The following is a 25,613-nucleotide window of genomic DNA, read 5'->3' on the forward strand; positions in this document are numbered from 1 at the left end:
TGTGAAAGTTGGTGGAGCCGGTGCTGTGCGTTGGTCTGGTTATTCACATTGGCTTTTCAACAGCTGTGAATGTCCACTTTATTTAGATCATAAAACAGTCTTAATTATGTGTTGCAAACTGTGGCCACCATGATATCACCCATTGGTTTATTATTATTATTATTATGAGGCCTCACCATTTTTTTTATAAACACATTAACACTAAACAAGTAAAACGATAATGAAATACAAAAACTTTCCTTACCAAAACTGAAGAAAAAGCTGATCTGTACCAGACAAGATAAAATCCATCAGATAATCCATTAAAATATCTCCAGTTCTGTGATCCTTGTAGTTCAGTTGGTAGAGTGTTAATCCAAAGGCTTTCCAATGCTGTAAAACTGGCATTTTAAAATGGGACACTTCATGGTCTGACTTCCTTTTAGCGGCAGCAGAAGTGGACCCTAGAGGAACTGCAGTGATGGTTTGAACTTATAAAGCTTCAGTGTTTTTTTCTGCTCGTTTGTTATCCTTTTAAAGAAAATGGAAATTGGAAAAGAAAAATGCAAACCCACACAGATTAGAAGTCTGTGTCCACAATTTACAAACTAAGGTGGATTCACAGTGCCTATTTTTGGTCATCTAAAATTATCCAGACCCCATTCAGATTGACCCCCCCCCCCCCCAGCAAGACTGTCCTATGTTTGTAACAATTCATTAACAGCATTAACTGTTATTTATTATTATTTGGTTTTCATATGTACCCGTTTTCAGTGATTTCAACTTTAATAGGAAATTAACCAGGCACATAATTCTTTCTCCCTTTTTTGCCATATTTTTCAAGTAACCTATATTTGACTACAGTGTAATAAAACTGGAAATTCTGTTTTTGGTGTGACACACCACTATTTTTAGTGGCCCCAATATGGCCAGCCTTATGAAAAAGGTCTGGAGGTGCCCCTGATGACCATGCAGATAATGGTTTTGGAGTTATACCGGGGAAAGCTGATATGTTTTGGTTGATGTGTCAGGGTTTTTTTTCCTAGCAGTAAACAAGAAAGATAAACGTAAAGGTAAATTAAAGGATCACGTAGTCTAGAGCTGTCTGTGTGAAGTAGTTTGGCTGTTTAGTTGGGTTTGAGAAACAGCACCTGCCTACAGCCCAGCATTTGTTTCAAATTCTGCACATTTGGCTAGAAAATCAACGTTACCTGATTTCCCCCCACACTTCTGACACTACTGTGGCAATATAACTCTGATATGCAAAGTTTTTTGCACACGTCCCATGTGCTGAGGTCAGGAAATGACAATAATACAATAATACAGTTGTACTTTTTTTGTTTAGCGGCTTCATTTGGTCTGTGATTATATCAAAGTTATATAAAAGTGTCTCTTTTCATTTGTTTGTACCTGTTTAGCTTCCGGGGGGTGTTCCACTGGAAGCGATTGTACTGCGTGGGTGGGTGTGTTGTTCAGTCCTCCGCGCCACGGTGGCGCTGTTTGCACGGTGAGAAACTGAAATGACGAAGAAAAAAATCTCCGGAAATTGCTTTTTGTGAGCACGCGGTGCGTCCGGCCTTTCCGACGGAGCAGCGAAAAGGAACATGGTGGGGGACTCTCACTCTTCGACTAACTGCCAAATTTTGGTCTTTAAGAGCCGCAGAAACTCGTCTGTTTCGTGCTATATGCGTTCATAAACTTCTTGGGTACTTGTTAGTGCGTATGTTGACAGGCAGGCTGCTACCAGAATAGAATAAAAGGATTTATTACGGAGCGCTCGTACCGACCAGCGCCGCTCAGCTGAGTTGCTAATCTGAAGCTAGTGGAAAAAATAGCGACAAGTAGCTACTGCTGCTGCGTAGTTGAACTGAAGCATTTGGTACAAATAACGTATCCTTGTTAATACTGGTAGCAAATAGCTTGAATATTTCCCCTAAGTAATGCGAATGTGTAACGTACGGATGATAATGTTAGATAGTCTTGCGTTGTGAGTGTTAGCCGAGCTGATGGCGTGTTAGATGCCCATGCTCTCATTAAAACGTGTTTGCTTGTTTTCTGTCATTCAGGCCAAAATCAAGGCAAGAGATCTGCGGGGCAAGAAGAAGGAGGAGCTGCTGAAGCAGCTCGACGACCTGAAAAATGAGTTGTCCCAGCTGCGAGTGGCCAAGGTTACTGGTGGAGCTGCTTCCAAACTCTCCAAGATGTGAGTACTGAACATAAATACATAAATCCTACTGAACCAAACCAACCCAGATGATCCTTAACCGGTCAGATAGGTACTTGTAGTCAGGGATGCATGGGATGTCATTCACTTAGCATCTGATAGCACTTGAGTAAATACTTTCCCAACCACGGTTGTAATGAGAAATGTTTAGTTTTGCTGTTGTTTCGCTGGGTTAATCTAGCTAATAGGCTAATAGGCTAATAGGTTTGGATTCCATGGCTCACTGCTGTCACTTGAAGAAGTACAGAATAAGTAATGACCATAAAGTCAGCAAGTTCAGAGTTGGCACACACTATGAAAGAGTTGTCCTGGGGATACATTTCTTTGCTATAGGTAACCCCATCTAAAGAGAAACTTGCATATAGTTTAACAGAAGTTTACATGGATGTTGAGTCATTTGAATAACATGTGACTGCTCAGACTTTTAGCTCTGGCTGATTTGTTGGCTGTGTCCGTTTTAATATGTTTAGGAAGCAATATCCTATTACAATGTGTAATTGAAATACCTGAGAGTGAATATGAACAATGACTTAAAAGCTAAGAAGAACAAATGAAGAAACAATGTAACCAAAAATGACTGTTTAAAGACCCACGGATTTGTCTTCAAGTCTTCATTTTTGCCTTAACATTGACAATTTCATTGACTTTGGTCCAGTGTTTTAAAAGCTTGTTTGTATATTGATGTGTGGTTCACTCTGTTTTTGTTGCCTGACCTGAAATACATACACAACAAGACATTTGTTAGAATCATTGCAGTTTTTTTTAGTACATTAAAACGGCTAATGTGCTCTTGTCTTGGACACTCTCCTAAGTGGTAGCACGGCTGACTTTGCTGTTTATTCTTCACAGCCGTGTTGTTCGCAAGTCCATCGCCAGAGTCCTGACTGTAATCAACCAGACACAGAAGGAGAATCTGAGGAAGTTCTACAAGGTGAGCCCCTCCAGCTGTTCCCATGTTAAACACACACATCTGTCTGCTTCAAACTCTTCTCCTTCGGTTCTTGCTGATGCATCGCAGCTGATTATCAAAATTACTTGTGACTGTATTTGATATTAACAAGTAAGAATTCTAAGCAAGGGACGACTGTGATTAGCCTGCTCTTCGTACCAGTAAGAATCACAAGTTAATTAAATGTTTTTGTTACTTCAATTTGATAAAATAAAAGTTTGTTTCCACCAACATCAATTAAATTTATAACAGCTAATCGGTCGTTTGACTAAAACAAGTAATCACTGTTATTAACAACAAGATTACTGCCTTTTTTCCCATTTATTCCAGGCTTTAAGATAGAAGAGGTGTGTAATAGTGGGTCTTTTTTTGTTTGTTTGTTTTAAGCACAGGGTATAAAAGCTGTGATGCTTTGACATGAGCCAGAATAACATTTAGAAACTTCTCCTGTGTCACTCTTTGTTCACTGTTACATGTTGTAAGGTTTTAGTCAGCTGCATTCGGATGCATTAATGCATCAGAATCTTACCTCTGGCAGCGCATTAATGCATCCGAATGCAGCCATGCTGAGTTCTTGTGTTTGCAGTGAACCCTCACACAAAACATTTTGCTCTCTAAAACATGACACATCCATGCTTGCAGGTGGATTTTTGATTGTGATTTATGCTTTTTAGCTTGACTGAAACATAACTGTTTTTGCAGGGCAAGAAGTACAAGCCCCTGGATCTGAGACCCAAGAAGACCAGAGCTCTGCGCCGCCGGCTCAACAAGCACGAAGAGAGCCTGCGCACCAAGAAACAGCAGAAGAAAGACCTCCTCTACTCAGTCCGCAAATATGCCGTCAAAGCTTAGAGGCATTTTCTAGTAACAAAATAAAATCTGTGGAACGTACTGTTTGTGTTGTTTCTCCATAAACACTTAAATACATAGAAACATGGCCTGGTTCATGTATGTATGTTATAGTAACGTTTCAGAAGTGTGTGCCTGCTCTTTAGTGTCTTTGTTACAGTCAGTCAAAAAGGAGATACCTGAAGTTAATTTCAGCAGCAATTCAAAGGGACATTTTGTGTTCATCAATCTAATGACCTGTGTATAGCCAAAAACACCACTAGAGGGCAGCACAGTCAGGGCAGTAACATCCCAAATACCGAATGACTCGTGCTGTGAATTTGTGAAGTCTTTATTTCAAAGGCACTGTGGCAACTACGAACAACTTCGTCGTAGCATCTGCTTAATATCAGATCTATCATGTCTACCAACAGCAGCTCAGTGATGGTGCTGGGTTAACTGGCACAATGCTGGAAGTCTCACTGCAGCCAATAACATGTTTTTCACAACAGGAGCTGGTACACGATGTTTGGGGACATACATGTATACCATTAGTCAGCAAACAGTGCCTCACGATATATGAACTTGAACTATTTAAAGTTATACAACCATTTAACTTTGTGTTTTTTAGGGCAACATGATGATTTCTGCCACAAACAAACACACATGCACATTTAAATACATCTGAAAAGACAATCACCAATTCATATCAGACTGAAGTGGTATAGAATTAATACAAAAGGCAAAAATTGATGACATGCAGCTCCCGGACCGCCTGCTTCATGTACTTTGGGTTCTGTCTTTCATGCTGATGTGACTTTACACGTACAGCTTATCTAAACAACTGTCTAACCCTTGATGGCAGTGATGTTCCCTGTTGCAAGCAGCCTCTTTCAGGAGGATAACACACCCTGCTGTACTGAAAACATTATTCGGGAAGGGTTTGAGGAACATGAAGACGAGCTCTTCATATTATCTACAGATTCCATCGATCTCAGCATCTGTTGGATGTGTTTGATTGACAGATCCAAACTGTACCTCTCTATAGAAGCTCTACCGTGTTCACAGGTTCAGTTTAATTCAGTTAAATCTTATGTATATAGAACCAAATCACAGCCACAGTTGCCTCAAGGCGCTTTATACTGCAAAGAGCCTACAATATTAATAATTAGCACCTGTAATAGTACTAATTGGTGCTAATCTCCTGAAGCCAGGACACCTTCACAGGTCCTGTAAAGTCTACGTTGTATCAGTGCTGGTCTACTGTGTACATAAAGTTAGGAAAATGGTTTTAATGTGTGATGATGGACGGCTTGTCTGTGTGTATTTCTGTGTATGTAGGGGCATTAATCTGAGCTTAGAGAGTCTTAGGAATGTGAGGAATGGTAATCACCTTTACTCTAATTACTTTTCTACCCTCACCATACTGTCAGCTACACTTGAGGTACCTCACAGCACATAACTCGCCCCTGTCCACTGCTGCGGCTCACACCGCCAGTATGATCCCTAACGCTGTCTTCCTCACACTATCTGTTTGTTTGGGCCTGTTTTGCCCGACTGCCTCCTCTCATGGGAGATCTGCTAAGAAGGCAGGCTGCTTCAGAGTCAACAGCTGCAAATGCATCATGGAGAATGGCAGCGGAGTTATAAACCTGAAGGCTATGGAAGATGCAGACGGCTTCCTGGGTCGTTTGAAGCCCGTGGCAGCAGGCAGTGTGGTCCCGGTGGACACAGAGGTCCTCCTGTCCTTCAGCCCCTGCCAGCATTTCTCCCTGCCGGATGACTTCACAGGAAGTGACTGCACCGATGTCGCAGCATGCCTCATTGTCAGGTAGAACGGATGCATTACTCTAACGAGCATGTAGATTTATGTCACACCAACTGTAGAGACTATTCGCCTCAGCACGTCTCTCTCTGTGAATTTGAGCTGTGGACAGTTCTCACCTGACTGTTTTAACCTCTGGTAAACATTTCGATAAACTCCAGTGGTTTCCACCATTGATTAAGGCTTCCTTTGTACTCTGTGTTGGCATCCAATCCCAGGAAATGTTGAACTGTAGACTCTTCGTTTCCTTCTCTCTGCAGTCATTTTTGAAGGAAACGTCTTGATTTATGTAAAGGAAACAAAAACAAGGCCGTGGCTCACAGCTTATTGAGTTTTCAGACTTTTAAGAAAAACACTAAATGTTAAACATCTTTCTTCCATAGTTGTAGACCTGCTTTGTGAATGTGAGCATAGGTTTTCTCTGAGCACTCAAGGATGCCTTACACGTCTCGCACGGGATATTTTAACTGTAAGACACCAAGTTTCCCACATTCTAGTTGTTAATGCACCACTTGACCTTTTCCAACATCAGCATCGATGTCTTTAAAGGAACGCATGCTCAAACTAAATTAGCACTGGCTGACACAAACTGGAAAATACTGCTGTGAGGTTTCTGTTCTGGATTGCTTTAAAAACATCTCTGCAGGTTTCTCAGGTAATTTTATCCTGATTGTCCTATTTTGTAAACATGTTTGACTCTGTTGTGCTGTTTTGTGTTTTCATCCTTCCAGAGATGGTTACGCATTGAGCTGACTGGTCTAACATCAGGCTTGTCTCGTGTCTTCATGAATGTGCATGTTCAGCTATAGCAAATGTGTTTTAATAGCTGAAAGAACCTTGAAAAACTCTCCAAACACTGCTCATCACACCCTCCTGTTCCTCACTGAGGACTGCTGTAGTAGTTCATCTGTTGTAAATGTATGTGTTCTAAATATTGGGGGAGTGTGTCCCCAGCGCTCCCGCCTGAAATCTACACCATGTCGTGACTCAAGAGGCTGTGCAGCTGCTGACTGAGATCACAGCACTGTGTGTGTTCTTGGTGTTTGGGAGTAAAAAAGGCCCGTGGCTGAAGAACCAGCCCAGTTAAAGGAATTTACTGAGTGATGTTACAGTCTTATAGAAGTCATCTCTTTCCTTCAGTCTTACTCGGGGGGTGAATGTACAATATTGTGCAAAATTCTCAACCCACCCCTCGTTTCTTTATATTTTACCCCCTTTAAACCCGCAGCTCTAATGGGATGTGTTTTTCTCGCCATTGAAAATATGCAGTTGTAGACTAATTGTTGCCTCTTTGGGTTTGATGTGACAGGCGTTCTTTGGTCATTTTCTTTTTTTACTGAATTCACAAACGTCTCCATCTGATAATTTAAACAACCTGTTTCCTCTAAATCCTCTTAAAGTGATGTTTGGTCATTTGTGATGAAGGTAAGTGGGCTTTTCCCCATAAATGTTGTCAGGTTAGAGTTGAAGTCTTTCAGTCGATTGCTGTGTGTGTGTGTGTGTGTGTGTGTGTGTGTATCGACACTGTAGCATTATTTCAGTACAGGTAACTGAAAAGTTGTAAAGTGCAGTAGCTCAAAGCACTAACAATGAGAGGTGAAAGTAGTTCTTTACCTTACTCACTAACATGTTATATGACAAGCAGTTAAAGTTAGTACCTAAAAATGGTAAAATCTTTGCAAACACTAATAAAGAATGAAAACCACTGTGAAATCTCCATCCATCTTCTTCCTCTTATCCAGAGCAGGGTTGCAGGGCCAGCAGCCTAAGCAGAGAAGCCCAGACCTCCCCCTCCCCACACACCTCCTCCGTCTTGTCGGGGAACACCAAGGCGTTCCCGGCCAGTCGAGAGATATCATCTCTGCAGCGCTAACACTACATTGGACACTGATGTGTCACTCCATACACATCAGTTGTCCAACTGAGTGGACATGTAGTAAACTCTTTGAAAAGTACATGTTTAAAAAATGACGTTTTAAAATCATAATTCATACACGACACGTTTAAACTCCTCCAACTGAATTCGTACTTAAAAAAAACACCAGCAAAGAGGTGTGAGGATGCTTAGAATTTGAAACTGTGATCCTGAAAACATTCACCGCTACAGGGTTTATTTTGTATTTTATTAAATATGCTTTTAAAACAGAGAATTTGAGATTATTTTATCACTAGAAGAAAACAATCCCAGTTTTTCTGCTTTACAAATGTGGCAGTTGCCTCAATCCCTCTGCTGTTCTTCTGTGAACAGGGATCACAGGCTCGGCGGACACGTCAGCCAGTATATCAACTATGGAAACCATGAAGGGAACGAGTTCTACTACAACGACACACTAAAGCTGCTGTCTGTCTCCTACTTTGGTGAGCCTCACTAACACACTAATCCAACATATACAGACGTTTGTTACTGTGCTGCCATACAGCCAACCCCTTCTTCTCCTGTCTCAGCTCACAACAAGCTCCCAATGACAGTCGTGCATTACCACTGTAATCCAAATCAGTCCACGTCTGTCAACCAAGAGCAGAGCCTGAGCAGCAGGGAGCCCCTGCAGATCTGGGTGGAGAGCCTCTGTGCTTGTCCAAATGCCTGTGCCGTGGGAGACCTGGGTGTAGGCACCATCTTCCTCATCATCCTCTCCTTCAGTGCAGCTGCATACTTCCTCCTTGGTAATGGTTTAAGTCCAATAAGTAATCCAAACCTAACAACTTATAAAATGCAACAAATTGAAGTATGTTGTTACATTTTATCATCATGTTCACTCCTCAGCAGGACCATGAAAGTGTTGCTTGGATTCAAAACAACATCATTTAGTGATGATGTTTATTGTAGATCAGATGTCACAAAGTCCACGACTGTTCAAGATGAAAGTGATACAAAGCAAATAGTGAGACTGTATACAAGTAACAGAGTCCAAACATCAGGCCGTGCTCATTTAATTTTCATTTAATGTGCAAAGTTTTGTTTAAAAAAAGTTTATAGTTTCTTCCCATCTTCTGTCGGAGAGAGGGGAACGTAGATGCTCATATAAACATAGCCAAGTTTCCAGTAACGCCATCAGTTGATGTAGAAGTAATCCCTGTGAGCCCAAAGCTCAGGCTCTCATCTGCTCTAAATACTTGTTTCTGCTTGTATGTCAGTGAGAGTCGCTCCCAGCTGTTCTTCTTCCTGCTGACAGGCTCCTGTGCACTGAGACCCTTTCGCAGCAGCAGTGGTGCCCAGATCTCTCCAGAGCACAGCGTGTGGTGCATGATCTGCTACCTGTTTGCCGACAGGAGGCCAGCAAGAAGACACGACACAGATGCGACAGATTGCACGCAGGACGACGAACACTGCAGCTCGCCTCGGCCTGGCTCTATTCTACAGTGTGCTTAAAGCACAATGAGAAAAATCACACACCTCTTACAGAACAAGTCAGACCCTACAGCTGATTTGTTGAATCCTTAATAAAAGACACTTTAACACTAACAACCAGCAGTGACGATAGCAATAACACACTGTCCCTTAAAAGGAGAACTTTAACTTTAGCCAAGAAGTTTTTCTTTGTACAATTAACTAATCAAACGAAAAAGAAATGTAACTCCAGCTCATTCATTTCCCACTGCTGCTGGAATAACTGGGACTTTAAACTGAGAATATTCAGTCAATCAAGAGATTTGTAAATATGATGTGAAAATGCATGTTTGGGTTGCCTTTTTTATTGAGCCACCAGATGGCAGTAATTTACAGGATGGATGCAAACAGTCATGAGAGAAACTTGGCAGACGCTGTTTTAGCCGTAATGAAAGAAAGGACTGACGGTACGTGGGTAATGAATGATCAAACACCGCTCATCCTGCTTGTCCTGACAGAAGGCTGCTGCTTTAGAGAGACAAGTGACTGAAAAACAGGCTTTTTCATTGTTTTCTGACACATCACTGAGTCCTTATTGACTCTCACGTTAAAAGACAAAAGTACAGCAATAACCTGTAACTTGGCCACTTGGGTTTATAAAGCCTTAAAGTTAGAACAGTGACTACAATAACCAACAGGTGCACCAACAGCAGCAGCTGTAGCTGATAGTGGACTGCCTGTCAGCAGACAACCATGGACTCTGTACTGGTGCCTTTGGATCATTTGTTTCCAGAAGGACAGCTGACGCAGAAAAATCACACATAGTTATTATAAATATAAGTAAAACAAATGAGTTATTTGTTTTATATACTAAGAAACAAACGTCTTTAACGAGACAAAATAATACACAAATTCTTCTTTCTATTCATTGATGGCTTCTCAGTTATTACAACACAAAACACATAATCAGGTAAATCAGGTAAACTGAATAATCATGAATCCTAAAACTGATAAAAGTCCAACATCCGTGTGGATGGAAGAAAAGCTGAATGTGGAGCATAACAAAATAAAATGTAAAAAGTCATTGACAAACCTATGTAGCTGTAGTTACAGGTGAACACACGAGAGTAACACGGCCTTCAAACTGACTGTTTGCAGTCTGGAAGTGCTTGATCAGCTCATCACATGACTTCAGGGAACTCTGTGGTTTCTATCGCTCTAATAACCTCAAGTCTTTGGTTGTGGTTTGTTAGCCGTGTCCTGTTCTCTTCATTCTCACGCTCTCCGTTTTCCACATTCTACGTTTTTCTAGTTTGTCGCTACAGCTGTCATTTGTCCAGGTTTTATTTTGAAACAATACTCCTGCTCCACTAACAGTATATGTATTGCACTGGCATGTCAGTTGTCCACAGAGATCTCATTAGTTTGACATTTTCTCAGGTGTCCCTGCAGTGCATAAACACCGTCGTCCATCAGAGGTCATCCGGCTCTCAGAGCAGAGCGTTGATATATATTCTGAGGAGAAACTACACCACCTCATTAGGTGTGTTTGTGTGGCTGGTCATGTGGTGATTCTTTTGGGGTTAAACTGGCTCAGAAGGTTGTGATCAGTTGGTGACGTGCTGTGGACTGCTGAGTGCTGGATTAGGCTCGTCTTCACTGGTGTGTGACATGTGTGAGATGGTTCGTTTGACCTCACGTTCTTCACCGCTGGTCTCCTCTGATAAATTCCTGCAAGGAAACACAATGAATATGTCCCAGTTTGAACCAGTATGATAAGTGTGCGTGGTACATAGTGTATAGTATATGTTTTTGTGCGTATGCAGGAGTACCTTAGCTGTTCCTACGAGATGTTTTAGACTATTTTTTAAAAGCTAACTAATGTTTTGTTTTCTAGTTTGTCACTGATCTTCACCACATCGGGAATAAAACGTCTCTAGCTAGGATGTAATGGTACAGTAATTCCATCGTTCCTTTAGGAAGTTTTTGTTTTTTACTGATGATCCTTTGAGAAATGTAATAAGAACATTCACAGCAGCAGGGGGCAGCACGTTACCAGCGACTGGGTTGAGATATTCCTTCCTCAAGAAATAAGAACATAAATAAGAAGAAACTGAAATAAATAAGAAGATGTTCTTAATGGTTAAATTCTGGGTACACCCTCTTGTGATACAGCTTCATGTTATATAAGCACAGCTCTGTCGTGGTCCAATATCAGCTCCTATCTCCTGAACACACTGATGGGAATAATATGCAGTCATTCTGCTTGCACCCGGCTGTGTGGGATTACTGCTCTTGGCTCTGAGAAACAAGACAATGTTGTACATGCTTGATAAACACCCAGCTCCAGTGAATCCCAGGGTCTCCCTCTGTCACTGCACTGGTATTTTACAGAGCTTCTTTTTATAAAACATCCTGTAACTTTATCCTTTTTCCTTCTTGTTGCATGGAATAATGCCATGGATATAACAAATCCCATTTAGGCCCAGCGGACATGACTTTCCATGCACTGCTGTTGCTCTAATTGCTTGGGAAAATAGTTTTTGTCTCCCCACCCTCGTGCTGACATCACTTCTGAGACCTGTTTGGGAAAGGAGGGTGAAAACTACAAATGTTTATCCCAAACAAAGCTGAAAGTGATGCAGATTAATCGTTTCCTATGACTTAGAACAGCCTCTGTGCTCATACCTCATCTCCCGTCCGTCTGTGTCCTGCTTCTCATCTTCACACAGTGATGACGGCAGATATAGATGGAGCTCTGAAACCTTTGTGGAAGCAGGATGCGTGTGTCGAGCCGGCCTCTCGCTGTCGCAGGGGGTTCTCGAGGTCTCTGTGCAGAGTATGTGTTTCAAAGAGTTTATCACTAAGACACGCAGCTTTGAACTTAGACACATCTACACTGCAGATGTCATTTACCGCTTGATCTGGGTGATAGATTGGGCATGACTACATCTGAACAACTGTGTCTGCTTATCACTAGAGGATATCCAAAAGGCAATTACCCAAACTGCAGCAAAAACATCCATTAATCCAAATACAGCAAAGCCAATAGAATAATAGAGAAAGAATGCAAAACAGAGACTTTCATGTCAGTTGGCAATGAAATGAGATGATTTGCTTAAGTCACCACAAACATCTGTTTCTCTCCAAAGCCAGAAGAAGAATTCATATACGCATGTTGTCTGGATATGATTATAGAGATTTACAGGCAGATGGAAGCTGTTGTGTTTGTGTGCATGTGTGTTGATCAAAAGCTCTTTTAAGTGGTTAGCAGTGTGAAAAAACAGCAGCTTTAGCCATCATTGCTAAACGTACACATGAATACCAGATAGTTCTCAATAATAAAGACGATATTGTGTTTGTTTTATCAAATCCCCAAATCACATCTGGTTTATTTTCATCAATCAAACTATAGAATTTCTCAAAGCTGAACATCAAAGACGTTTCTTAAATACCTATACATGAATCTGAATGACATCTACGTCTTACTTCAAAGAGCATTTACTGGGGTCAGGGTTGAGTTTGCTTAAAAATCACATTTTTAAAACCACGAGGTTACATTTCAAATGATTCATTTTGACATTTTAGTTTAAGAACTTTTATAATTGATTGATCCAAATGGTAACATTGTTATGAACAGAGGGATGTTAACTGAAGCCTAAGCCTGTGGGATGGATGAATTTGAAGAGGCTGTGTTTCTGTCTTGATTGGTATCAATAAGACAGAATCAGTCTGCTGTTAATGTGGGACTGAATGGGCTCAAGCTGTGAATGAGATGTTTTTAAAAATGTTTTTAATGATATGGAAAAAAACTGTAAACATATCTTATTTTTATTTCTGCAAACACAGAGATCCCTTAACTACTTAAATTCAGTCCAGCATAAGTTGAAACAGAAATTGTTAGCATCAATAGCGAGGCAGTTGTTGCAGGACAGCGATCGCCTTCTGACTGTGGTGGTCACTGAAATACTGAATATGAACACTTGAATGTATCACACATTTTTCCTGGTTGCAAGGAGGCTGCAATCCTATTTGTACTTTAGTGTGACTGAACTATAGGATTGCGCTTTGTAATATGTCACATGACCAAATGATACAAACGCCCCTAGAATTTAATGGGATTTTAATGTGTTTTATTTGAAACAACAGTGAAATTTTCATATTTCATATTTATCTTACAGGAAAGAAGAAATAACTGTAATATAAGTCATTTTAAATAGTGTGATGTTAAGCTGTGCATACATGTCTGCATTTAAAAGGAAAGTACACACAAATAAGACTGCAAGTCATTTTAAGCAGCGTGTAACTTCCAAGCAATTCAGTGGAAAAACAACATTTTCCCATCTTTCTATTCACTGTGCTTTTAGTGCCAATGACTATGTTATACTTGTGGCTTAACCTTGGCTTTCTATATTTGTATTATGCATTGTATTGGTTTGCATCACGGATGTTTAATTAGTCAGTTGTCCTTTTGTACTAAAAACACAAGAACTGATTCCACTTTTCATATTAGAAAAATAAATAAATAAATAAACAGCAGCAAATACTGCAGGACATAGGCCCATGTTATCTTATAATGATGGAGCCAAGGCAAAATTAAAGAAATAATAACTTTTCAAAAATATTTATATTCAAACCAAAGTGTAAGTGAGAATAAACAGAGTTGTGTGGAGCATTTTTCATCTTTTTGGCCTGTTAAACAAACATATTTGTGGATCTAGTGTAGAGTAATCACTAGAATTAAGCAAATGTAACATGTAATGAAGGCTGTGTGCCTGCTGTGGAGTGAAAACTGAAAACACATTGTTAACGTCATTAACACTGGACGTGCTTTTGGATTCATTCACCTGTTCTTTCATCGACTGGATCTTTGCTTTGGCCCACAGTGGGAGCTCCACTTTGTGAGGTCATCTCAGGTCTGCTCCCAGTCTTGGACCTTGATGCTGGTTTTGCTCTGCTTTCCAGCCTCAGCCTGATGCTGCTGAACAGTTTCTCATCTCCTCCCCCTCTGCTCTGTGGGATCACCCTTCCACTGCTGGGCCTCTGCAGGAGGGGGCAGCAGTACCCCTGCACTGTCACAGAAAATTGGAAAATGAATCTTCATCATATTATATACAATATTTAGCAAAACAAATGAGAATAACTCCATACATCACAAAACAAGACAGTTTTTATTCTCCTGACATTTACACTTGTCTTTTCCTTTGGGTTATGGTTAGTTATCAATGTGCCACTGCCAAAGAACATGCACCACCAATACAGGCTTTATAGGTATGTTAAGGAAAAGGGAGACCCTGGAGATAAATATCTTGTGAGTGCCTTCTTAAGTGGAAGCTCAAACTTTTAAAAAGTAAACTAAAGTGAAAAGAAAGAAAACTTTACTGTTAATCACAACTGAAGGTGTGCTGTGGTATCAGGCAGCAACAATGTTGCCAGTTAAGTCTTGTAACATACAGGTGGAACTGTCGTGGATCCCATTTGTTCCTTGAAGTCAAATAAAACACTGTGATGAAACATTACAACATGTGACGTATGGAATATCATTTCACAGGAATATTTATCGTTCCACTGGAACTGGTCTGTGTAACACTGACTGCAATCACAGCATGTTGTCAAGACTTAACCAAGGTCCTGCACCATGAGTAAAATAAAATAAAATAATATACAAAGAAAAGGGAATAAAAATAAAAATTGAGTAAAAATATAGTAACTAATATAATATATAAATGATAGTCAATAATAACAAAATAATAGAAGTAAAAGATAAGCACGTTACGTTAAAGCTAGTCTGAAGCTGAACAACCTAATGAAAAGAAGTATGTTTTCCATTGGGAACTGAAGACTGATAGTGAGGTAGATGAGCTAATCTGAAGAGGGAGAAGCTTCCAGAGTTTTGGGGCTGTGACTGAGAATGTACAAGCCAAGCAGGAATTTATAATTACTGGAAGGTACTGAGAAATAAAGTTAGCAGCATGGGACGCAGAACTGCTAGATACCAGGGAGTGAGGCCATGTGAGCACTCGTATGTGATCCACAATATTTTAAAACTGATACTACACACCTTGGAGGCCCAAACGCTCAGAGTCTCTGGACGAAAGCCACGTGCCAGTAGACGTCCTCAGTCTCGGTGGAAGGAGGTGGAGTCCTGTACCCGCTTGAAAGGATTTGGACTGAAAGTTCCTTCTTTGCTCACTGTGGTCATTCATGCTTTCACCTCTATCACAGTGCTGCTGTCATTCATCTGTCAGCAAACATGTTTAACTGCAAAGACAGAAAGGACACAGGCAGTGAGCATCAAATGTACCTTCACTAGGTTTGTTTTTGAACGCTATTACATTAAGCACTTTTATGGGCCTTGCAATTCTCATGAAATTAAGGAGTTACATGAAAAAAATACTTCTAAGAATCTGCACTGAACTTAGTAGGAGCTGAAACATATCTATCTATATATATATATATATATATATATCTATATAAATATATATAAATATATATAGATATATATTAAAAAAATCTGCATTCTCAGAGTAAAACCATGGTTTACATGTTACAACATAATGTGTCAACCACATGGCCTGGCCTGAATATTTCTTACTCTGCATACAGGAAGTCTGTAGGCGGTGCACAGGGCCTGGGACATCTGTACCACATTAATTACATTTTTTTAATTATTCATCTAAAGTCTCAGCAATGCAGAAAGTCATAAATAATAAAAAAAAACATTTTATTTTGGTTTCCTGTGCACACTAAACAACTAGTTTTTGTGTGTTTGCTTCTTTATTTGGTGGTGAGTACTAGTATAAAATCGAGACTGCAACCATTACTGCTCCATCTGCACATTATTTTCAAATAAACTTAATTTTTTGGTAACAAAACATTTGTGTAAAATTCCCACAAAACTGTAAAAATTTCCAAAATCAGCCAAGATGACATGTTGATATATGAAATTCAACAGTCTGTGAACCAAAATATGAACTGTATTATAACACATGACTGACAACACAACAGCAAATTCAGCAGTTTTTATGCTCACTAAAGGATCTAAATGGAAAATACGAATAGATACTGATTTATTTTCTAATGGCTGATTATCACTTTAGTTACTCTTATGCTTCTTTTAAAGAATGCAAAGTCTTTTACTCCTTCACTAATTCACAGTGTTGCTTTTTGTCATGATATCCATTTGCTTGCATATGGATATATGCGCCTGGTATGTTTTCTTAGACTGAAGAAAGAATTAAAATGAAAACCTTTAGCTAGCGTGGTAGTTAATCAGAGGTCTGTTCTCCTAGAGTCAGCCTACATCCATTCAAGCCTCATGACTGAGAGGAGCGAAAACAAAAATACACTCAGGAGTGTGCATCACCTCAGGGTCAACCCACAACCTCTGGGATAAAAATAATTCTAAACAGGGAGGGCTAGATGGATGTATCTGTCTTTGTTTGGGTGTTTGTTGGATGCCGCCCCCACCACGATGCCGCCCTGGGCAACTGCCCATGTCGCCCTTATCAAAAACAGCTACTGGCTCTGGCCATTGTGGTTCTCTGTATTATTGCACGGTCTTTACCTTCCAATATAAACCACCTTTAGGCAACAGTTGTGATTTGGCACTGCATGAATCAAAATGAATTGAACTGAATTAAACTGAGTCTTTAAATCACATTTGGACTGTTTTTGTGATTGTTCTTGTAATTTAAAATCCAATGTGGTATTTAGTTCATTTTGTGCATGTTTGTTTGTTTCAGATCAGCTTGCCACACTTAATGCCCGGTGTCAAAGCAATGGACAAGACAAGTGAAAGACAGTGCAGGGATGGTGGAGTGGGTGAAAACAAGCGTTAGGGATGATTTGTGACAACAAAAGCAGCAGAAGTGAAAGAGAAAGGAATGAAAGTAAGCTTTACAAGGCTGCAGTGACAGGAGACAGAGCTGGAGGTTGCAGATTTAAAGATGTCAAGGTCAAGTTAGAGAGGTAAGGTTGAGATGGTTTGGACGTGCAGAAGAGGGATGGAGGATAAAGTAGACAATACTCCATATACATGTTGAATATGGAGCAGCTAGGCAGGAGGAAAAGAGGAAGACCTCAGCAAAGGTTCATAAATGAAGGAGGACATTCAGAGAGTTGGTGTGACAGAGGAGGATGCCAGGCTTAGATGGAAGAAGCCGAGACAAAGAAATAAACCTTCAGTACTTTCTGTCCTCTTTGTCATGTTGTTCAGTGTGTAACCCTTCTGTTTCTGTATCTAACTCAGTATGGTCCTAAGAGAAATAAAATATTACTAATCACAACCACATGTAACAGTTGGGTGCCCCTCCCTCACCCTAGGTCATGCAGACGGCCTCTTCCTGTTCTCCCTCCCCACTTTTCCCAGGTGCTTGCTAATAGTGGATGATCTGATTGTTTAGATCCTCTCTTTAATAATGTGGGGTCTTTATCTCGCAAAATAAAGAAAAGACTGCTGCTGTGAACTGACACTATCTAGATAACGCTGCATTTTGTGGTCAGCAGCAGACTGATTAGAGAATAACCATTTGTATAGTATAAGAAGACCTGACAGACGTTTGTTTCTAACCTGGGACAATCCTGGCCAGCTGTTCACACAGGTTTTACAAGCCTGCTTTAACAGCCTCATGGATTTTAAAATAAAACAGACGGCATGCACCTCTGGAACGGATTTGGCCCTTTGGTTTCAGTGACTTGGACTTGCGGGGTTATCTACAGCATTTTAACAAGAAGCATGTGTGTGTGGTTAGAGTTACAGTTCATTAGACTGTCTTTCAACAACTTTCTAACTATGATAAAAGTTCTGCTCTTACCTGCTCTAATTCAAGTCTTTCAGCACGTCTCCCTGAGGAACCACATAGTGCAGTGTTGAATGAAATCCCATTTTGTAATGTTCCTCTGAGTATGGATCCACACCCAAACGCTGATTTTAGGAGCAGGCGTGTTACTGTAGTCCTACTCCACTGTTGCTAAGGAGCCGAGCGCTGCTCTCTGGGTCTGTTTGTGGTTGGTAGGGGTGCTGGAGAGGTGGGGTGACATGTTTTTCTTCTGTCATAGTTACGAGCCTTGGTTTGTATGTTACAATGGCATTATAGTCGATATTCCTGCTTTCTGGTTACCATGTTGAAGGTCTTAAGCTCAACAGTGGGCTGAAAACAGCTGATGGAGTTTATATGATCACGCGCAGCATGTTCATGATTTGACCCTGTGGTGTTTTTCCTCCTTTCCACTGGGTTAATTGGTGGGAACAGTGCTGCTGGAACATGGCAGCAGCATTGAGAGGCCTGTTAGTCCTGCGCCAACAGAGCTGTGGTTCAAGCTGTTAAAGCGTGAAAATAAAATCCAAACCAAGTGTTGTAAACTATCCCAAAGTACAAGGGTTTATGGGTAACACAGTCATAACAAAAATCTGAAATGATGCTCATTATTATCGGATGTGAACACCTTGAATCAGGACTGTCTGAAATCGCTACAGGATACCAACATTATTCCAAGTTAGAGCTTGTAACGACACCTTTTGTGCTTCTCCTTATTTTCTGTAGTAAACTCTTACATACATACTGTTACATACATACTGTTGTGAATATTCATATTGTGGCGTGTTGGGGGAGCAGCTAGTTCTCTCCCATCATGCCTTGGGACATGTGCTGCTGTTTAGATGTTCTTGTTTTATTGTTTATGGTTACGTTACTTTTAACTGTTATCTTCAATGTTGTGTTTATACTACGGTACAAAGTCACTGACAGTTATTGTTTTATAGAAATGCAGTACCATAAGTGAGCTCTGTTATGCTGTTATTGAGACTTGAAGCACATTGTAGCACTGGTACATGTTTAATATAGAGCTCCCCCTGCTGGCTTGGGGTTGAACAGCCGGCTACAATTTTCTGCAGAGCTTCATTGCTAAGATTTCTCTGCGTGCCACAATATTAAGTACGGCTAAAACTTCCAAATAACAAGCTCAGTGGATGTACAGGGAAGTTCTGCAACTCCTCTCTTTAGCGTGTTTCAGACTGTTTGTTTTTTTTCTCTCTCTTGTAACTTCAGAGCGGGTTCCTAACCTGGTGCTCTCAGGTAGACAGAGCACATCAACCCAGTGTTGCCAACTCCTCAGTAACGAAAATCGCTATTGGCTGTCCTAAAAGTCGCTAGAAGTCGCTAAATGACGTCATCGCCTAATTTGCATAATTGGTCATGCTAATCTAATTGTAACCTATGTTGTTGGAGAGAGAAATAACATCGTGGAAGAGGCATAAAGTGAGTAAACAACGTCCTAGATGCATTTAGAGTTTATTTAGAACTACAAATTACATTTCTTTTAGCAATTATTGGTTTTTTTAATGTCACAATTCCAACCCTGCTCCTTTACCCAGGCTTGGACCGGCAAAAGTGACCCGAAATAGGCACTCTGGTGGAGTTACTTTGTGTGTGTGTGTTTATAAGTAGTTTTAAACCTTGTGATCCACAAAACAGCATAAGAGTAAAAGAAGAACTGACTGCGTTACAGCACCCGCTGCTTGTTGAGAGTAAAAGCAATGCGCGCTTTCACGTCTTTTTTTAGCGACTTTTTTTAGAAAAAAAGTCGTTAAGGGGTCTGAAAACTCGCTAAATATAGCGACAAAGTCGCTAAGTTGGCAACACTGCATCAACCCACCTGCTGATCAAACCACCTGTTTAAGAGAGATAACAAATCAGAAGAAAGAGGGCTTAATGGGAGAGGGGAGGGAACTAAAGCATTTTGTTTCAGAGAGAGGATGAACTGAGGGGCTGAACAGTGTGATTTTAACTGCACCATGCAGTTACTTTAATGTTATTTGTTATCTTTTAAAAGTTAACATTCATTATGAGCGACACACTTGAGCCCGGACTTGCACTTGCAGCACTTTATTGCACCCTACCTTGTGGTTTTATGATTGGGTGAAACTGACCATGCTTACGAGTGGGTGTATATATGGATGTAGATATATGTATATACAGTATATGTATAGTATTTTTAGTGTCACTGTTGAAGGCTTCTTGTCTTATCTTTTGTTCCAAGCCGACTTCATAGATTCGGGTTGGGGAATAAAGCTATTCAATATGGATTTTTTAAAATGTCAACAGTAAAGTAAACGTAGGCAGACAGACACATATATCCTCCAGTATGTGGTTATGGTTGTTTTGGGAGTGTCTACTTTTCTCTGTAGTTTAGAACTTATATTTTAGTTTTACTTGAAGTATTTTTTGGCTGTTTTTACTGCAGCAAAAAGGTAAAACAGCAGTTGGAGATTAATGGACGACCAAAATTACTGTGACCGTGCGAAATAAAGGTGAAATCTTATTGCCTTTGGTTGCTGAGAAGATGGGGAGAGGACCAGGTGGGCAGCTACTCACAGGCAGGTAACATCTTCAGAGCAACTTTGGTCAATCAAGATGGCAATAAAATGACAGTTGGCTATCACTCATATTAGCATGGGACTGAGCTGGCAGTTACAGTAATACAGCAATTAACTCTGATAAACTGGCAAAAACCTCAAATGTGCCACTGTCACATACACAGAAATCCACAGTAACTATTTACATTAAGCATCCAGCAAGAACCTCATAGATTTGAAATTCAGAAATCCTCCACAAATAGTGACGTACTTTCTCTGCAAGATAGTGATTCATGTGCAAAACATCACCAAAATGTGAGCAGCTGCTAAGCATTTGAGCCATTATTTGAGAAATTTTGCTAATCTGTCTGAGAGACTAGCACATGTTTTGCTAGTCACCAAGAGGTTGCTTCCTTTTACTCTAATATGAGTGAAGCATTCAGACACAATATTAAAACCACTGAGAGCGAATGATACAGATCATCTTGTTAAAATGATCTGCTTGGAAACATTGTTTCCTAGCAATCACGTGGACACATATCACACACCTAGAGAGAACAAACAAACCTTCCTCTATGGAAACAGCACTCCCTAAAATCCCCCCCTGCAGGATAATGCACCACAAAACCTACTCAGAGTTGGCTTGTACAAAAGAGACTATGGCATCCAAATTCATGCAGAGGTCTTGTGTTAATCCTGTAGTGACTTACAGTTCTTTTGATAGCATGAGGTAGACCTACACAAGATTATACCAAAGATTCAGAGACTTTATTTAGAGCACCCTTTTATGTGAGCACTGCCGAGACAAGAGGAAGTGCATGCAAAGATGCCTGGCTGGGTAGTGAGCTGTGTTATGGTAAGGTGGCACATGCTTTAAAATGCCTCATTGACAGGATTTCAAGCAGGATTTCATTTTTATTTTTTTTATTTTATAATGGTGCAATCAGAGATGTCCTGCAGGCAGCAACATGAGGCAGTATACCCCTAGCTGTTATCAGCTAAGATAATAATTCAAAAGGTAAGTTACTAAAACTAAAGTCATGTGTGAGAAGTCAGCTCGACATTACTCAGTGGATTTAAGGTGCTTTTATCACCACATCCTACTGATTTAACCTGAACAGAGTGCAGGTGGAGAAGGAGTTCATAAAGTCTGCACTGCATCTGTCTTCACCTTCACCTTCGCTTGGGACCTGATAGAGCAGAGGAGAGTTTGTGGCCCTCAGGAGCGCATGTTACTTTTCATTTGCATACAGATTATATACAGAGCTGTTTGGTAACATTTATATCTGGTAAAGAAAACTGAAGCTGAGCTGACGATATGGCTAAATGCACAACATAGCATTTAGCTGAACAAAACACCCCGTCACTGGGAGTTTCTATGTTTTGTAATGTTGCTTCTGTACAGCACCAAAAACTGAACAAGATTTGTAGGAAGTTCAGACTTGTTCAATAGTCCAAAAGTATCGTGGAAACTCATTTTATACATATTCCTACATCTTAGAGTCTCACCAGGAATCATACATATTTACATAGTTTTAAATCTAAAGATTGGATCTTACATCCAAGTAATAAAAACAGTCTTAACTGGAGTTGTGAAACAACAGAAATACTCTGTACACAGGTTATGTTATTGGTGGACGGTGACTTACAGAAAGGCAAGCTGAGATGAAGTATATCAAATCTATTAATAAGAGGCTGCCTGCCTCACAGCCTCTTAGTTCTGTGCTTTCATCCTTTCTTGTTGGGGGGAGGGGCTTCCACCTTTATTAGATCTGAAGAGGAAACAGGAAAGCAGGGAGAGAGGAAGCGCTTGAGTCAGAGTCAAAGCAAAGCTACCACATTTAGTTTTCTGGCATATAGTCTCCTGCGAGCAGGTCCCTCCTTTGCTAATGGGACACATACTCACCCATGATCAACATCATGCTACAGATACCAGTGAAATCATAGTCACACAGAGGACAGCCATAAGCAGTAATTTGGACAGACTGATTCCCACAGGTGAGAAGCTTTATGGCAGAATGCTGCTTGAAAAGAAAGAAGAGATCCCTTTGGAATATTTTAATTCATGTAAGTTTTTAGATCTCAGTGGACAAGCGCTGGGAACCACCCATGAAATACCACTGGATTATACAATACAATACAACTTTATTTATATAGCACATTTAAAACCGAAGGTACACCAAAGTGCTTCACTACAAGGTTAAAACATAAGATATAAGATAAAAGGCTATAACAGAGTACAAAAAACCCCCAAAAGTACAGACAAAATAAGAAATAAAACATTAGAGCACAGTTTAGAAGATAAAATTAATAGGTATTCATAAATATAAGGTGGGGGTATTTATATAGTGAAACATTAGTAGAAGATAAATAACATAAGTGTAAAATATAGGGGATGTGCACTAACTAACTGAAAACACTCAGTCAAACAGGTAAGTTTTTAACTGAGATTTAAATAATTAGACAGAATCAGAGGCGCGAATAGCAGCAGGAAGATTGTTCCAGAGGCTCGAGGCTGCCGGGGCAAAAGCACGGTCGCCTCTGGTCTTTACCGGGATCCAGGCTGAACCAAAAGTAATTGTCCTGATGATCTTAGGGCTCTCCCAGGGGTATATGGACTAAGAAGTTCAGTGAGGTAGCAAGGCGCAGTATTGTTTATGATTTTAAAGGTAAGCAACAAAATTTTAAACTCAATTCGGTATTTGACAGGGAGGCAGTGCAGGTCAGCAAGGACTGGGCTGATAGAGGCAAACCTTGTGGTTCCAGTCAGAAGGTGTGTGGACAAGCTGCAATCTATAAGAAGGGCGGAGTGGAGACCAAAGTAAAGGGATTACAGTAGTCTAATCTAGAGGTCACAAAAGCATGGATACGTTTCTCAAGGTCCTTGTGTGGTATGTAGTGCTTGGCCTTGGAGATTTGACGCAGTTGGTAGAAACTACATTTAACTACAGAGGATACTTGCTTGTCAAACTTAAAGGAGCTGTCAAAGAGAACACCTAAGTGCCAGAAAGAAAGGCGGCAAGGGGTCCAAGAGTATCAGCAAATTGGCCCCGTGATGTATGGTTGTCGAACATCACAATTTCTTCTCGTTCAATATAAGAGAGTTATCGGAGAGCCAATCTAGACAGTGTAATGACGACGAAATGCCATTAGTCATCCGAAAGTAAATCTGAATATCATCAGCATAAAAGTGATAAGAGATATTACACTTCTCAAAGATAGAGCCAAAGGGCAGCATACAAAATGAAAACAACATAGGGCCCAACACAGATCCCTGGGGGAGACCACAGCAGAGGGAAGCAACAGAGGAAGAGCAGCCACCGATGGTGACGGAGTACGACCTATCCGATAGATACGATCTAAACCAGTTAAGGGCATTACCCCTTATGCCTACTGTATGTCCAAGCCTCGACAGGAGGATATTATGGTCCACCATATCAAACGCAGAAGTCAAGTCCAATAAAACTAAGACTGTAGCAAATAAGAGAAGGTCATTTAGGACAGTCAGCAGCACAGTTTCAGTGCTATGGCGCGGTTTAAAGCCAGACTGGAATTTGTCGCTGATAATATTTGGATCCAAGTAGGCCTGCATCTGTGAGAGGACTATTTTCTCCGATGCTTTAGACAAGAATGGAAATCGGCCTGTAATTTGGAAGGTCGTTATGATCAAGATTACTTTTTTTAGAACAGGCTGTACTACCGCATGTTTAAAGACTGTCGGGACGCAGCCGGAGGACAGTGATAAGTTCATTCTTTGACAAAGCGAGATGGGAGGATATCATGGACAGAGTTAGTATTTCTCAGTTGATCGATTATACGCTTAAGTGTGGGAAGTGACACCAGCTCAAACTGATGAAAAGTCGATGGGCATCCTAAGGTAGGGGCAGGGCTCCTCACTAAGGGGTGTAAGGCTTTTAAAGATCAAATTTTATCTGTGAAGTAATTTAAAAATTGTTCACAGAGAACATAAACTTTAAGTTTATGTTTAATAACCGAGGCTAGACCTCCACCTTTACCAGTGGGTCTGGGTGAACTAAAAAAAGATACAGTCAGGAGGGAGTAGCTCAGAGAAGGAGAGCGACTCCACAGGGCGCATCCAGGTCTCCGTCAGAAACAATGCGTCCGGCCCAGAGGTGAGGAAAAAATCCTTCAGAACAAAAGTCTTATTCACCAGCGACCTCATGTTTAGTTGCGCCATCCAGGTCAAGGGCGCCGTGTTTTTACTTGGAGCACGGCTCAATCAGCTTAGGTTGCTGCAGTGTACGCCACCCCGAAAAGTCCTTATCCAGGTCCGGATAGGCAGACAGGCCACAGGGAAGGCAGAGTTAACCTGTTGTCCGACGGGGCGGGTCCATCGATGGGTGACCAATCTAACAAAGAATCGGTCCCGGGAAGTGGGAGGATGTTGCAGGATTTCCATGGTAGCATGTAGATTAGCCACGGCCCGTGCTTTAAGGTAAGCCTTAAAACGTACACGAATACCACTCTGTTTACCCCACTTCCTGAAGCGTTTCTTGTACGGGAAGGGTAGAGGCGAGACGTGTGTGCTGGTGGAAAAATCCATCCGGGGCGAAGTGGCATCTCTCTCACCTCTGTTATTAACCTCTGTCTCTCTTCCACAGCATGTCTTTATCCTGTCTTCCTTCTCTCACCCCAACCAATCACAGCAGATGGCCCCGCCCCTCCCTGAGCCTGGTTCTGCTGGAGGTTTCTTCCTGTTAAAAGGGAGTTTTTCCTTCCCGCTGTCGCCAAAGTGCTTGCTCATAGGGGGTCATATGATTGTTGGGTTTTTCTCTGTATCTATGAAGCGCCTTGAGGCGACTTTTGTTGTGATTTGGCGCTATATAAATAAAATTGAATTGAATTGAATTGAATCTGCTATATTCCAACATGGATCCGGTCCATAGTGGTGAAAAGATCGAAGATTCAAAAGTGTTTGCCGATCGTAGGTAATTAGTACATTGCCACTTGGAGAGCAGATCAGGAGGATAAGGAAAATTAAACAGAGATCAAAAAGGAGGGGTCGAAAGCAGAGTCGAAGACAGCCAGTCATACACACCGGCGCCATCTTGGTAACTTGTTTACATTATATAATACATAAATGAACACAAATCTAATCCAAGT

The 25,613-nt window shown here is 40.8% G+C and overlaps 3 protein-coding genes across 3 annotated transcripts; 2 read left to right on the forward strand and 1 right to left on the reverse strand.

The window, feature by feature from the left end:
* The first annotated feature begins 1,468 nt into the window (after positions 1-1,468).
* Positions 1,469-4,043, forward strand: rpl35 (ribosomal protein L35). Its single transcript, XM_084945782.1, has 4 exons — positions 1,469-1,586; positions 2,046-2,182; positions 3,053-3,134; positions 3,855-4,043. The coding sequence occupies exons 1-4, from the start codon at positions 1,584-1,586 to the stop codon at positions 4,002-4,004; spliced, it is 372 nt and encodes a 123-aa protein (XP_084801908.1). The 5' UTR covers positions 1,469-1,583; the 3' UTR covers positions 4,005-4,043.
* Positions 4,044-5,077: 1,034 nt separating this feature from the next.
* LOC146375562 (uncharacterized) lies at positions 5,078-9,220 on the forward strand. Its single transcript, XM_084945783.1, has 4 exons — positions 5,078-5,811; positions 8,054-8,163; positions 8,251-8,469; positions 8,979-9,220. The coding sequence occupies exons 1-4, from the start codon at positions 5,363-5,365 to the stop codon at positions 9,173-9,175; spliced, it is 975 nt and encodes a 324-aa protein (XP_084801909.1). The 5' UTR covers positions 5,078-5,362; the 3' UTR covers positions 9,176-9,220.
* Positions 9,221-9,229: 9 nt separating this feature from the next.
* LOC146375563 (uncharacterized) lies at positions 9,230-18,112 on the reverse strand. The gene is made up of 5 exons (XM_084945781.1): positions 17,950-18,112; positions 15,195-15,394; positions 13,981-14,205; positions 11,822-11,963; positions 9,230-10,864 (listed from the first exon to the last, which is right to left on the reverse strand). Exons 2-5 carry the CDS (start codon positions 15,337-15,339, stop codon positions 10,741-10,743), a joined length of 636 nt encoding a protein of 211 aa, XP_084801907.1. The 5' UTR covers positions 15,340-15,394; positions 17,950-18,112; the 3' UTR covers positions 9,230-10,740.
* Between the last annotated feature and the right edge of the window lie 7,501 nt (positions 18,113-25,613).

The sequence above is a fragment of the Perissodus microlepis genome, chromosome 12, assembly GCF_051167445.1.
Source record: "Perissodus microlepis isolate ML-2025 ecotype Zambia chromosome 12, ASM5116744v1, whole genome shotgun sequence".
Taxonomy (NCBI): Eukaryota; Metazoa; Chordata; class Actinopteri; order Cichliformes; family Cichlidae; genus Perissodus; species Perissodus microlepis.